The 14,895-nt window shown below is 39.2% G+C and overlaps 1 protein-coding gene across 1 annotated transcript in view; it reads left to right on the top strand.

The window, feature by feature from the left end:
* Positions 1-1,275: 1,275 nt before the first annotated feature.
* LOC146507249 (tetraspanin-15) overlaps positions 1,276-14,895 on the top strand; it is a 32,828-nt gene continuing 19,208 nt past the window's right edge. Inside the window, exons 1-6 of the mRNA XM_085180533.1 lie at positions 1,276-1,609; positions 6,761-6,946; positions 9,097-9,171; positions 10,851-10,946; positions 12,232-12,348; positions 14,063-14,113. Of these exons, the coding sequence (XP_085036659.1) occupies positions 1,523-1,609; positions 6,761-6,946; positions 9,097-9,171; positions 10,851-10,946; positions 12,232-12,348; positions 14,063-14,113 (612 nt within the window). The 5' untranslated portion in view covers positions 1,276-1,522. The remainder of the gene's footprint in view (positions 1,610-6,760; positions 6,947-9,096; positions 9,172-10,850; positions 10,947-12,231; positions 12,349-14,062; positions 14,114-14,895) is intronic.

The raw sequence follows: 14,895 nt of genomic DNA, 5'->3' as shown, positions 1-14,895 counted from the left end.
ATGTGTGATCTGGTGCATTATCTTGCTGGAAGCACCATCAGAAGATAAGTATACTGTAGCCATAAAGGGATGGACATGGTTAAGAAACAATACTTAGACAGGCTTTGGTGTTTAAATAATGCTCTTTTAGTACTAAGACGCCCTGAGTGTGACAAGAAAAATACCTCACATCATTGTACCACCATCATTAGAAGCAGCTCTCATGTTGTTTACCCCAATTTACCAATTTCTGACTCTACCATCCAAATGTTACACCAGAAAATGAGACTTAGCAGATGAGGAATTTTTTCCCCCCAATGTTCTATTTCCAGTTCTGGTGAGAACTGTAGCCTGAGTTTCCTGTTTTTAGCTGAAAGGAGTTTAGCCAGTCTGGTCTACTGCGGCTGAGACCCACCTGCTTCAAAGTTTGACGTGCTGTCAGAGATGCTCTTATAGAGCAACAACAAATTTGGATCAAATAATAAGTGGTTCTATCAGCTTGAAACAGTCTTCCCATTCTTCTCTGGCCTCTGCATTTTTGCCCTTAAAACTGCTGCTCATCGGATATTTTGGCTTTTTTAACCGTTCACTGTAAACCCCAGAGATGGTTGTGTGGGAAAATCCCAGCAGATCAAGAGTCTCTGAAATACTCATATCAACCCATTTGCCATCCTCTTTGGATGTTAAAAGTCCACTCAATGGACATTATTAGCAGCAAAAAGGCCCATAAACCACCTTTTATCTGCATTCCACAACTTCAACAAGTCGTCATGACTATGACTACATGCCTAAATGTCCTGAGTTGCTGCCACATGACTGGCTGATTAGATATTTGTGTTAACTGCCAGCTGAAATGGTGTAACTAATAAACTGCACATTGATTGTGCACTGCTTGTAACAATCCCTACCGCCTATATTCTCATTTTATTTATTTATTTTTTAATCCAAAACCAATTCATTTACAAACATTTTTCACGCATTTATTTATTTAGTTGTTTTTTGAGGATGGTTATTTTATTTTATTCTTATTTTTTTAGAATTCTACTCTTTCAAAAACAGACTTTTGTCACCATTTTGAGGGCATTATGCTACCTCAGGGAGCCATGAGCACCTTTAAATTAAAATACAGACTGTCTTGCTTTACATTGCTATGTTTTTCCCATAAACGCTACAAAAATACATATCTATAAATAAGTGCAAGAACTTGAACTAAGCAACAAATGCTGTTACAGGTGTACAGTATCTGTCTGCTGAGTTGAAGTAAATGAGGTTGTGTGCACTGCCCCTTTAAGAATGTAGTCAAAACAAAGCGTGGACTGGCCGGCCGCACGGAAGTGGTTTTGTTTCGGTGGTGAGCCACAATAATATATGAGAAATGAGAGGTGCTACGTTATTAAAACACAACTAGGTCTCCTAAAAGTTTTTGTTTTGTATTTCTTCAAGAATATTTTATTTTTCATTATTTTTTTATATCGCTCGAACTAAACGAGAGATAGCTAGTTAGCTTTTTTTTTTTAAGCTAGCTTTATTATCGAAAGCAACCATGCCTTCCTACAATGAACTAAGGAAAACCAACTACTTCTACTACTTCATCAAATTTACCTTAAATGTCTACTCAATGCTCTTCTCGGTAAGTTTCTGGTCCAAAAATTAATGTCAGCCTTGGTAGTAAGTTCATTTGCGCTGCAACAGTGTCTGCTAACTCAAGACCCTAAGCATCCAGTATCATCGCCAAGACATCATTCCAAAGATCATTGAAAACACTGGTGTTTCAATATATACCACCTGCTGTAGAGTCATGTGTATTTTGTAGCATATAACCTAAGCCATATTGCAAAAATACATAATCTACTACGGAATTCGGCATATATCACTGAACAAAGATAAATGGTCTTTGAACTGTAATTTGAATGGAAATAACTGATTTTCCTTGTACACTAGCTAAATTCCACATACATATGGGGCACAGCTTCAGATTGGATATATGTGTGATCAAACTGAAAGAAACCGTATTGAGTTCGATAGCACACTTTCCACATTTACTAAAATATTATAATTATTAGGAATTTAAGAGTTTCTAATCACTACTTTGTGTTGGGAAATGTAGAATTAAATTGGGTGTGTTTTTCCAATGGCTTTCGGTTTGGAATTGTCTGGATACTAGCTAGCTGGTTACGTCTGCGGAAAGACATTTTCCCGTAAGGCCCCATGTATCGCCCCAAAGCATAACCTGTTATAAACCTTTTAAATAAGACAATGCCGAGACATTCATTCCTCAATTTGGCATTAAAACAATACACCGGGGGTTCGGACTAACAAACAGCATCGTGGTGCAGGGCGTTGGATCCAGTTAAAGGTACGATGACGTGAGTAAATAATACGCCGACAGAAAATCCGGCGCCGCTGATAAATGCTAATTCTTTTCCTTATTATAATTCCTAATAATACATCGTATCATTTGTGTAATGCAGGTTAAATCCAGAAATTGTGTTTTATTCATGTTCATTCGATTATCTTTATTTAATCATCGCGGTTGTACAAATAGTTTAATGTACACAAATAACATTATTACACACAGATTATTCAGTTTATTACTTTAAGGTGAAGGAAGGTGAGCAAACAGAAACGGATTTCTTTGACTCCTAACTAGCCCAGCAGATAAATTGACTAATTTAAATTTTATCAATGTAAACACTGACATAAAGTTTCATTAGGATGGTCACACTTATGCAAAGGTGACATCAAAATCTGACATTTCATTATTGCATGTCCAGCTCTGTTTTAGTAAGTTGCACTTAACCTTTTAACTTTAGTTTTAGCTGCAGAAGTTCTCTATCCCTGCAGGAATTTTGGAAGCTTAATGAACTATCTGCTTGAATTTTCTCGTGTTATTCCTTCATAAAGTGGCTGGTGGTAATTAAGGATCTGGCAACCACTTAAAATGCTGGAAGAGTCCATGAATGTCTTGCAAGGGCATTAAGAAGTAAAGATGAGTCATTCTTAGCATGTGTTTTTTTTTTCCCTGCTTCCCGGCATCCATAACCCCACCTCAATATCACTTTGAATTGCAGAAAGAATGTTAGAGTAATGTTCAGTTTGCACCACAGCCAGCTATATATAAGCTATAAGCTTAACTTGTTTCCATTAGCACTGCAAACTGCCGTTCATCTAGTCAGCCTTCACCTATGTCTCTCTCTTAATGCTTAATTATTAATTATTACAGTCAAACACGCACAGAATTGTGTGAATGTGTCACTGTTTTTGGCCCCCTCACAACCCAATGTGGTTTCGGGGGTTTGTGATCCATTTGTGTTAACTCTCTTATCTTCTTTACTTCTGTGAGAAAGGTTAGCGCTGATATTGGAAATAAGCCAGATGTACAGGATCTGCCAGTGCTTTATAGATGGTTGTGAATTGTAATTGGAGCTGAAGTAGATGGACCCTACTCTTAAACCAGATTGCCTCTGTTTCCAAATGAAAATCAATAACAGGGAAGCAACTACGGGTTGGTCCTTCCTTTTGTACCACTTCCATTAGTTAAACAACCCTCTATTTTTCTCATATGTCAGCAGAAAGTAACAAGTAACTAATGAAACTGTCTGGACACCAAAGTGTAAAGCAAGGGCGTGACTATGGACCTGGGGTTGTTTGTTATTATGTAATGGTGATCATTATGTTTCACCAGCATACAATTTTGCCCCTTTTTCTTTGCCCCTTACAATCCTTTCGCATTTTCTTGCCTTTATCCAACATTATGTGAGCCACGAGGGTAGCTCCAGCCCATTTAGGGGTTTGTTTACAAGAAACCAAAGCTTCTGAATCTGTACATTTAATAAACTGGGAGATTATTTACTTTAGATTTTATCTATAACGGTCATGTCTCTTAGGAACGATTCCTAAATCAGCCATACAAGAGAATTTAAGCAGTAAAATGAGGCCATCATCACTGATATTGCGTAATGCCGATTAGAAATGTCTGAAGGGAGCATTTCCTGCTTTGTGTTACTGCAGCAACAATGTAATTCTGCTCTCATTTGATTTGATTGCACAGAGTGACAAAACAAACTGAACGCAGGCTAAAAGATGCTCCAGTGTTTTTGCTGTCCCTGTAGGATTGGTGGTGTTGTTTATCCAAACTTAAAATACACTGGCTAATCTCTGCTTTTAATTAGGGTTCGAAGTCTGAAGGGCTGGTATTTGTTAGTATTTGCTGTGAGCTGGGATGGTATAGAAGAAATGAAACACGATGGCACGGTGGGTTAGAACTGTTACTTCACAGTAAGATCGTCGACCAGGTCGACTCCATCTGCTGACCAATCGGTCTGTGGGCCGCAGTTGTTGGTCAGCTAGGTGGAGAGAAGAGTGAAGTTGTATCATACAAAGAGCTGAAGTGAAACCAAGAGTTTAGAAACAGTAAAAAGTGTCACTGTAGCCACTATGTGAACCTTTCATGCCTTTTCCCAGTGAACTCTGCTATAGCTACCTTCTCTGTTTTGGCCCACTTGTCAGCCACTCAACATTTAGCATTCACTTACGTCATCTACTTCAGCAACCCACACTCAGGATCTTGGAGGACTGCACAGGAGCACATCTCGGATCTCCCCATGCATCCCCACCCCCCCCCCCCCCCCCCCCCTCTTTGTCCGTATGCAGACGGACACATTTACGAGACTGTAAATCCTGCTTAAATGTGAACGGTTGTCTGTCTTTCTGTGTTAGCCCTGTGACAGAATAGCAAGATCTATGAAGCTTTTCACCCTATGATAGCTGGGATAGGCTCCAGCCCCCCTGTTAAGGATAAGCAGAAGAGAATGGATGGATGAATTGATGAAAAACGAGCCTATATAGGCACACGGTGGTGTAATTGAGGCCTAAAAATTCAACAATCAAAAGTAATGCAAAGGACATTTTAAATTATCTTAAAATTTCACCCAGAAGTTTAATTCAGCATGCTTGACAAAAAAACCCAAAACTCTCTCTTGCACTCTTTCTGGGTTTTAATTAGAATACTTTATTAATCCCTAAGGAAATTGTTTGGTTACAGTTGCTCCAAGACAATAACAGTAACAAACTGAACTAAATTAAATAATATAATATATTACAAAGTTTACAAAATATAAGAAATAGCTCTAATATTTTCAAAAAGCTCAATTACAAATATCCATAATATTGCAGAGGTGAAATATACAGACTGACATTTTACTCTACCTGTGAAACTTTGTTATTTTACTGTAGAGCATGTTCAGAAAGGATTTAAGTAAATCTAAATTTAAATTTAAATTTAACTGTTGCACTGTGTACTGTACATTAGATGGAGGAGTTGTGCAGGGAGCCACAGGCAGGAATGATTTCCTGTGTAGTTCAGTGGTGCATCTCAGCCTCTCACTGAATGTGCTCCAGTGACCAGCCAGCACGTCATGGAGTGGGTGGGAAGTATTGTCCAGCATTGTCCTTATTGTGGGCATCCGCCTCTCAAACACCAGACACAACATTACTGGCCTTGTGGATCAGTTTATGAATCAATTTTTCATAACATTAATCATGTAATTACATAATTAATTAACATTAATTATGTATGTATTGCAGTAACTTCTTTGATTTTGACTGCGTCAGCACCATATTAGGCATACAGCATTGTCCGACTGAGTGATACAACTTTGCTCTAAGTGATAAAGACTGGCAAGAAACCTAGCATAGATTGAGGTTCAGCAGGTCATTACTCATAACTCAAAGTTTCTTTGTGTGATCTTGATTAAACCAATGCAATCTTGTACATGCACGGTGCTCAGCTGTGTGAAGCCTGAAACCTCTCGCTTCCGATCACAACTTAAAATTTGAGCTATTGCGCTGCTTCCTCCTTTTAAGTGTAAAATGGTTTGGGCTTATAAATTGCCAGTTGTGACTTCACTTTCTTTCATTCTCTGTGTAACGTCAGTGAGTGGGTATATTGCAGTTGACATAGTGGTGCTGGCTGTGGCCTTGCATGCTGCATGTTCTTTCTGTGCCTGTATGGGTTCTCTCCAGGTTCTCCAGCTTCCTCCCACAGAAGGAGGCATGGGCTGATAGTGTACGGTTGTGTGTCCTCTGTGTTAACACTGTCATGGTCTGGCGGCCTGTCCAGAGTGTACCCAGCTGCTCGCCCAATGACAGCTGGGACAGGCTCCAGACCCCACCATGACCTAAGTTGGATGGACAGATATAGTTGAATTTTGAGTGGTCTGGAGCCTCATCCTGCCTGAGAAGTAACACATTCACCTAACAATAATTTGTTAGTCTGGCCTCAAGTAAACTGTGACTGTAGAAATTATGTGGAAGTGACCTTTGATGAACTATTAAAGATACTTTTTTAGAGAGGGATTTTTGTCACTTCTCAATTAAATATCTGAGTCAGCCTTTAAGCAGGCAGGGTAAATTGTTTGCGTGCTAAAGCTTTTTTACCCACGTAAGAGAAGCATACCAGTCAAATTCATATCAAGTTTTTTTTGTTCCTTTTTATTTTCAACAAACTGCTTTTAGTTTCCATTTAGTAGCTCAGCCTTGTCTGTTGGCATTTCTTTTCAGACAGTTTTGACTAAAAGGGCATCTTAATTCTGAAAAATATTAAAGCAAGTGTTGAAGCAGGAAATTTAGACTTTTAAGTCCTTTAAAGTTTTCAGTTAGTACTACTCACCAAGCAGTATCACAGTAAATACACAGGTAAATATAAAGTTTTTTGTATAAGATTTTCTGACGTATTCATCGCATGACCTCCCTCCGATTCTGTTTCTCTGTCTGTCTCCAGCTGATGGGTCTTTGTGTACTGTGCGTGGGAGTGTATGCTGAAGTAGAAAGGCAGAAGAATCGAACCCTGGAGGGTCTTTTCCTGGCTCCTGCCGTGGTGCTCATCCTGCTGGGCTTGGTCATGTTCACTGTGTCAGTGGTGGGCATGGTTGGATCCCTCCGGGACAATAAGACCCTGCTACACATGGTAAGGCAGATGGAGGCGGACAGGTGGGGGATGTGTCTTGCAGGTACTGCTCATTTCCTTGCTTCATATTTCCTGGAATCTAATAAAGTTTCACTTTGGGGGCTCCCAGTTCAAAATAATCCTGGTTTATCTTATACTGGGCCTTGGTGCTCTGCATCCATTCATTCTCATATTTGGACATGTTTAATATGAGCGCCTACCATCTTGTATATGACAGAAAATAAGAAGCATGAATGGATGAGGTTAATTGTAATGATAAACAGTTGTTGTCAGAAGTTTATATACACTCATCATGGGCATGAATGTCATGGTAATTTATGGTTTTTAATTTTGTTTTTTTTAACTGTTCTTTTTGAGAAATGACAAACCATATCGACAGTTTGTGGACTAAGCCAGCTCCTTATCAGGAAACCAGCCAGTTTGAATGAACTCTACCAAGAAGAATGGTCAAATATACAGTCAGAATTATGCCAGAAGCTTGTTGATGTAAAAGCATCTGGTCAAGGTGCAACTTGCTAATGGACATTTCACTAAAAATATTAGTGAGTGTGTATATATTTGAGCTTTGTGTGGAAATGTAAAACAAATTTAAATGTGTGCACACACTTCTTGTTTTTCAAAGCCAGAAAAAATGTATGCTGTACAATCATTCCACCCTGGAAAAAGAACAGTTCAAAGAATTCATTAAAAACTCAGACGTTCATGACTGTGATGAGTGTATACAAACATCTGACCATGACTGTATTTTATATTTACCATATCTGTGTTGATGCTATTCTTTTTGATACAGAATAATGTATTTATGTTTATGTTTGTGTTGATAATTTCGTAAACTTGACATTTGGTTTCAGAATGAAACGGGTAATGAAAATTAAAACATTTATTTAAACATGTTTCTGGACATATCCATGCACAAATTGCCACATTCATCAAACCGCATAAAAATGAGTTCACAGCCATTTAAACCACTGATCACTCTTTACTCCTTAAATTCAGCACAGCTCGTGGTTTGACAGTAGTAGGAGGAAAAAAACTCAAAGGGAGCAGGGAAATGTTTTTTGTGTTTGCTGTGTAACAATTTAATTAGCTATAGCTAAATAACTTAAATTAAAAGGGGGATTAAAAGTTGTCAATAAAAAAATGTAATGCCTCTGTTTATACTGTGATGAAAAGAACTAATTTTATATCATGAAAGACATGAAGTTAATGGGGAAATATAAATTATGTTCCCCTCGACTGGTATTTGCTTCTCTTTATAGCAACCCAATTTTACCAAGTTCTTTTGTTTTTCGTTTAACTCTGTTTCCAAAAAACTGAAGAATTAATTTAAGGTTTAATGACAGTTTTACTAAAGCAGTGTGCCTGTTCTTAAGTGTTTTCTGTTAAAACAGACACTAATCTAAAGCTTACATTTGAGCCAATCAGTACATGCTTAAGCCAAATTGTATAGTAGCAGAACATCTGCAGATTTGTGTATTGTTCAAATAAATAACCAAAAATACTTTAAATACTGGAGGACCGGGTTCAAATCAACAATATCAATAAGCTTAATAGTAATAATGTCAGTGACCTAATAAACTGAAAGTCTGAACTCTTACAATCTATTAATAATTTACAACAGAATTACAGAGAGGCCATTCCTCACTTATAAATGATCTTTGAACAAGTGTTTATCACAGCTTTCAGATAATGCACAAACAACTCAACAGCCCAGTTCATTTTTGTCAATCATCAAGTTAAAGAAGTAAAATGAGTTAGCTTGCCCTGTTTGGATTCAGTTGTGACGAGACAGAGACGGAAAAGCCGGGGGTGTATATACTTATACTTTATTTGTTATATACTTATAACAAATAAATCCAATTAGCTTTGAACAGTTTCTGTATGACAGCAGGTCTTGGCTGTTCAGTGTTGGTGGGTTTTTAGCCTTACTGATCCATTTATCTTTTAAGTTTAATCTGAAACGGGTCCATTATGCTGTGCGTCTTTGTGTTGAGAAACTGAACTGAGCACATTTTGCTCGATTACAGAATTAAATTTATTTTTGGTTAAAAAAAAAATAGATCTAGTTGTTTTTCTTAGTTTGTCAGCACACCATTACCCATTATACTTTTATGCTGTGTAACTCTTTTTTTTTTTTTCTTCTTCCACAGTTCCTTTGTGTTCTCTGTGTCTTGCTGCTTCTCCAGGCAATTGCTCTCGCCACAGCTCTGATCTTTGAAAAAAAGGTAAACATCTCATGTCCTCTGTGCATCTATTGCAGTCTACTCAGTCCACGGTTCAGTGTATTTTGCATGGTTTTCAGTCCCTTCAATATTTTGTTTCCTCATCAGACTGAATACAAAACTCTATAATGATGAGTCAAAATGGAGAGTTTGGAATTGCTTATTTCTTAGAAATGGAAGGCTGGAATTACCTCATTTATATTTGTATTCAGGCCCTTTGTTATAATACTCACGGTTGTGCATGCTGTACTGCATCCTGCTTTTGGTGAAGGTCCCTAAGATGCTAAAGCTCAAAGCAATATGCCTAATTGAATTCACTGGACGTGATTGCCAGAAGCACACTCCTGCCTACAGATGGTCAGACAGTTGATGGAATTTCAGATGGAAAACCAAATCACGAAGTTGAGAGAACTGTCTGTTGACCTAGTTGATGAATCTCCTGCAATCCACAGATCTGGGAAAGGATGCATGAAGGTTTCTGGGGCATTGCAAGTTGTAAAATACAGTGATTTGAAGTGTTTCGGTACATAGTGCCTGAAACCACAAGCACTACATGGCGGTGGCAGCATCATGCTCTGGCCATATTCTTCTGCAACAGGTTCAAAATTGTCAGAATAAAGTAAAGGATGAAGGCAGGAAGAGATAATAATAAAATTAAATAAAATAAATAATGTATACTTTGTTAATCCTGTTGGGATTTTGTTGATATTTAACAATCCCCATAGGAAATTACTCCTCTGCATTTAACCCATTCACTCAGTGAAGCAGTGGGCAGCCACCAATCCAGCGCCCGGGGAGCAGTATGTAAGGATGGTACCTTGCTCAGGGGTACTCAAACCCCCCAACCTTTCGATCACTCTACCTACTATGCTAGCCCTGCCCAGATGGTGCAATCCTGAAGGAAAGTGTTTTCCAGTGTTCTTGTTCTTCTGAGGGGAAACGGTCTCCATGTTAACAATGGTTTAATGCTCTCGAGTAGCACAGTCCTGATATGAACCTAGTAGAATATCACTGGACAAGCCTGAAAATTGCTGTACACTGACACTCCCCTACCAAGCTGGGTAAGTGTGAACAATTCTGCCAACAAGACGACCTTTAAGAAGAAAGATGCCTGAGGGCGCGGGTTTAGTTCAGTGCCTGGAGCGGGCAACCACGTGCCATACAGCTGATAGCGGCTGGCCCGGGTTAGAGTTCTCTCTCTGCCCCTGCTTTCCTGTCCTCTCTTCACTGTGTCTATCAAATAAAGCTGAAAAAGGCCAAAAATATATATTTTTTAAAAAAAGAAGGAGGAGGAGGACAGGTGTGTCAATACAGGTGTGTCAGCTGATACAATCAATCCCCAAAAGACCTGTAGATATCATGCAGCTGCAGGTGCTTTCATAAGGTGCTTTTATTTTTTACAAGTATTCAGACTCTTCACTTAGTACTTAGTAAGTAAAGCCTGTTTTTCTGAAGAAGAACAAGTGTGAAATTGAACTGAATCCATTTTAAAATTAGCCTAAAATATAACAAAATATAGAAAACGTTGAAGGATCAGAAAACCTGAGTGTACTGAACATTACTCCCAGTCAGAACTATAATCAGCTCTGGTCAGCCCATTATTTCTTCGCTGTACTTTATGATTGCCATTATTTATAACCATGACCCCTTCTCCTCTGCGTTTCTCCCTCTGTGTCATCTAGACGTCTGCCTTGTTTCAGAGCACTATACGAGAAGGAATTAAACACTACTACGACGATCTCGACTTCAAAAACATCTTGGACTACGTGCAGCAAAAGGTAGTGATGCATTAGAAAATCTTGACAGTCAACGTCTTTTTGTGAAATACTTTTCTATACAGGTGCCGTAGCTGACTGATGAGCCAATGGAATAATAGGATGTGGGCCGTGCCATCTAGAGGTTATCTAGACAACTTTTTAAGTATTTCATTTGCTTGAGTGTGTTTGCAGACTGTGTCTAAAGTCTCACTCGGTGATCTGCCAGTGGATAACCAGAGTAATTGTCTCATTATTATAGTATATTAAGATCCACCTTAATAGGAGACAGTCTCGTGCTAGTTCACCCTTCAGAAGTGCATGCTCAAACACAGTTTGTACATGAAGTAGTTCCCACTCACAGGAATTTTTAGAGGTTTTAGGGGTTATGAACTATTCTTTTTCAGCAGGGCTGAGATGTACCACCCGTCCTGCTCACCACATTACACTTTCGGAAAAAGAAAGTCCTTAATTTGACACACAGAGTGAGATTGAGTGCTCCCAAGTGCAAGTGGGATATCCAGGGAGTGAGCTCTGATATTAGTACAAGATGTGATCAAAATGTTAGGAGACTGTTTCTGCTGCATACAAATGTAGTATGGTGCGGCTGTGGGCAGGAACCAAGCGCAGACAATAACTGTGCAGAATTAGGAATCTGTGTGGTGTGGCACAGTAAACATCATGGCCTGTGTACTGCTGCACAGCATGACTGCTTCATAGGGAATGACAGCCAAATTTAAACGAGTTCAGTTGTTTGCCTTTTATAGGCACTGCACTTAGATTGCACCTAGTGTCAGCTCTGCTGACCTAACACTCTTCAGATACAGGATATTTATTTATTGAACTTTAAAGATCGGCTGAAAAGGACATTTAAGCTTTCAGTGTCTACTCAGAAATGATATGTTGCCTCTTAACTATCACAGCATTTTCAAAGGCTTTCTATCGAGGACTTTTTCATCAGTGGAGAGCGCAGTAAATCCTGCTCCCGCTTGCCTGTCCTCCTGTCTTATCTGTGTGCTGTCTTGTGTAACAGCATGCAGCTGTGCCCAGGTGATTGCAGAGATGGAGATGTCCTTTGTCAAGGGGAGAATTTTCTCCTTGAAGTGCTTTAAAATGATAGCCTTTAACTGATTGCCAGAAACTCTCCTGTCTTTACATGACTACTTCATTTCTACAGCATTGCCACAGTGACATTTCTGTAGGAGGTGGTTATACAGGCACCGCTTTGAATTGGGCACTCTTTTGTTTTGTTATTGCTTCATGCTTGGCTCCTAACAGCCTTTTTCCATTACCCTCATTTATTTCCCAGTTTTCATGTTGTGGAGGAGATGAGTATAAGGACTGGGAAGTCAACCAGTACCATTTCTGCAATGGTACTGGTCCACTAGCATGTGGGGTTCCATACACATGTTGTATTCGCCACAAGGTGAGTTCAAACAGCACACATACACAGACAATACAAACATGGTATGGAAGCTGTTATTAAAACCATGCTGTTTCTGGTGCTGGTTAGGGATTTATTTACACCTAGAGTCCAGTCCATTGTAGTTCTGATAATTGAGAGCAAAATCAGTTGTTACCTTTCAGTTTCAATGCTGGTCAAACAAAACAATTTTTTTAAAAAGGAAGAAGAGCAGGTAAGATAAATCAGCTCACAGAAAACTCAATCATTTGAACATCTGAACCATTAGCTCGACATGAGCCCATGTAAGGCAGTCAAATTTAGAAATGTCTTTAAGTTTTTGTTTGTTTTTTTTAAATCAAAGAGTCTAATTTATAGCTTAACACTGTAGCTAGACACTGTATAAAATATAACCGGGGACATCGGGATTACATTAGCAGACATATGTTATTAGTTTTCCTCTGCTGTTAGTGAGTTTACAGTTCCCAGACACCATGAAAGAGGAAAGAAGACACAGGCAAATTTGTACTTAAATATCTAAATGTTTACTTCAGCTGCTGTTGATGTTAATTATGGATGACGATCAGATGACTCTTTCTTTACACCGAGACTAACCAAGTTAGAATAATCGGCGTTTGATTGAACATCTGCCCTCTTTACTGGAGATATGGAAATAGTTTAATGCTTTAATGCTGTACATTTATGTTCCCGTGCTTACCAGATAATTGTATGTGTGAGGTTATGACTTTTGATGCTAACTCACCGTCAGTGAAAAGTGATTTGCTGCTTACTCCTTTGCTTGCAGCTACAGGCATTTGAAGTCCTCTGGAAGTTAGAGAGCTTAGCTCGCAGCTAAAGCAGAAACTTAGGTTTGAACTACTTGTTTTTCAGACAGGTGTATGGCTATATGGGCATATGAACAACACAAAGTTTGTGTATGTTTGGTTATTTCAAAGGCCTCAAACGGCTCTTTAAACCAGCCTCGCGGACATTCTCTCTATGGTGGGAACACATTTTAGAGCCACTTCAGCCCTCTAATTGGCAAATACTGATATCTTGTGGCCAGGAAAGAGTGATGTCATCAGTGATATTACCTTGACCTGCTGCTCTGTCTGATTATCTCTGTCCTGCTCATACATGTCCACAAATTCTCATCGGGGTAGCGATGGCCTGTGCTTTATCAAAGAAAGAAGGGGGGATTTTATCTCCACAACCCATTCGTAATTGATTTTGTGAGAGAAAAACATCATCCAGCTAACAGGAAATAGGGTGTGAATCAAAGCTATGAGCCTTTGGATGATTTCTTTCTCTAAGGGAAATGTTGGTCACTTGCGGCCACCTTCCATCTCCCATATGCCGAGTATCATTCTTGCTCTTGTGCTCAAAGCACTGATAGCGTCTCTGGAAGCAGTGGAGTGTGCTGAAGAAATTAATGACAGTTATCCAGCTCTCTCTCTCTCTCTCTCTCACACACACACACACACACACACACAGAGCAGAGATAGAACAGTTGCTTATGAAGGCTGAACGTTGGCTATGTTTGTGGCATTATCAGTTCCTATCTGTCATGGCTGCAGCAATTTTGCCAAGGCCTGAGTTTACGCTCTAGTTGGCAGGGGACAGGAGCAACCCCCCTGTGAGGAGCTTCAGTCTACATGTTCCCATGGTGGTGTCTCTGGTCACCGTGGCTCAGCTTAAATCTTGTTTCTGACTCTGGACATCTTTGCTCTTTGCACAGACGGAAGACGTCATCAACACCCTGTGTGGTTACCAGACTCTGGATAAACAGGTAGGAACAACATAATAACTTTTATCACATGGTTTTTCTATCTGTGGATCATAACATCGACATTTTTGGAGATCTCATATACACGGGGCAACACAACCACAATGTAACTGAGGGCAAGCCTCACCTCCTGATGCACAAAAGTATATTGAAGTAGATGTTGTTGTTTTTCTGTTCAAACGTTGTTTCGTAATACCGACATCTTGATCTTCTGTCAAGTAATATGACATCTACAGTGAATCTTGCAGTCCTGCAGCTGCTTTTTTTGACAGCCTTACTCTGTCCAATCCTGTCAATTCTGTAGGTGACTAAATGTAATTTGATCTCTTCTCAACACCGCTGTCCAAATCTGTCTTTCCTTTAATGTGGAGATCTACATACAAACAAATGTCTGAACACACACACACACACACACACTGAAAGATACATGAGGAATACAACTTTAATGTGTTCCTCATATATTACTTGAGTGACCCCCTTTTTTTTCTTTACCTGACATTAGTATGATGTAGTATTGTGGAAATGTTAATACTGTAAGAATGCATTTATTTTAATGGCTGTCACCCATCTTGTATTCAGTTGGCTTTTCATTTGTATTACTTTATATCTACTTTTATAATATCTACTTTGTAATTGTGACTGCAGAAAGTGACTTCTACCTCACACCAGTCAGCCACAGCATTAAAACCACCTGCATGGGCAACACCTCTGCCAATGATCCTCTGACTGTCTGTTGTGTTTGGCACTGGAGCATTGGCAACAGAATTCTTGTGGGTTTTAGGGTG

Source organism: Neolamprologus multifasciatus, chromosome 12 (genome assembly GCF_963576455.1).
Source record: "Neolamprologus multifasciatus chromosome 12, fNeoMul1.2, whole genome shotgun sequence".
Taxonomy (NCBI): Eukaryota; Metazoa; Chordata; class Actinopteri; order Cichliformes; family Cichlidae; genus Neolamprologus; species Neolamprologus multifasciatus.
The sequence above is the reverse complement of the archived record's forward strand: the minus strand, read 5'-3'. Positions and strand labels throughout refer to the sequence as shown.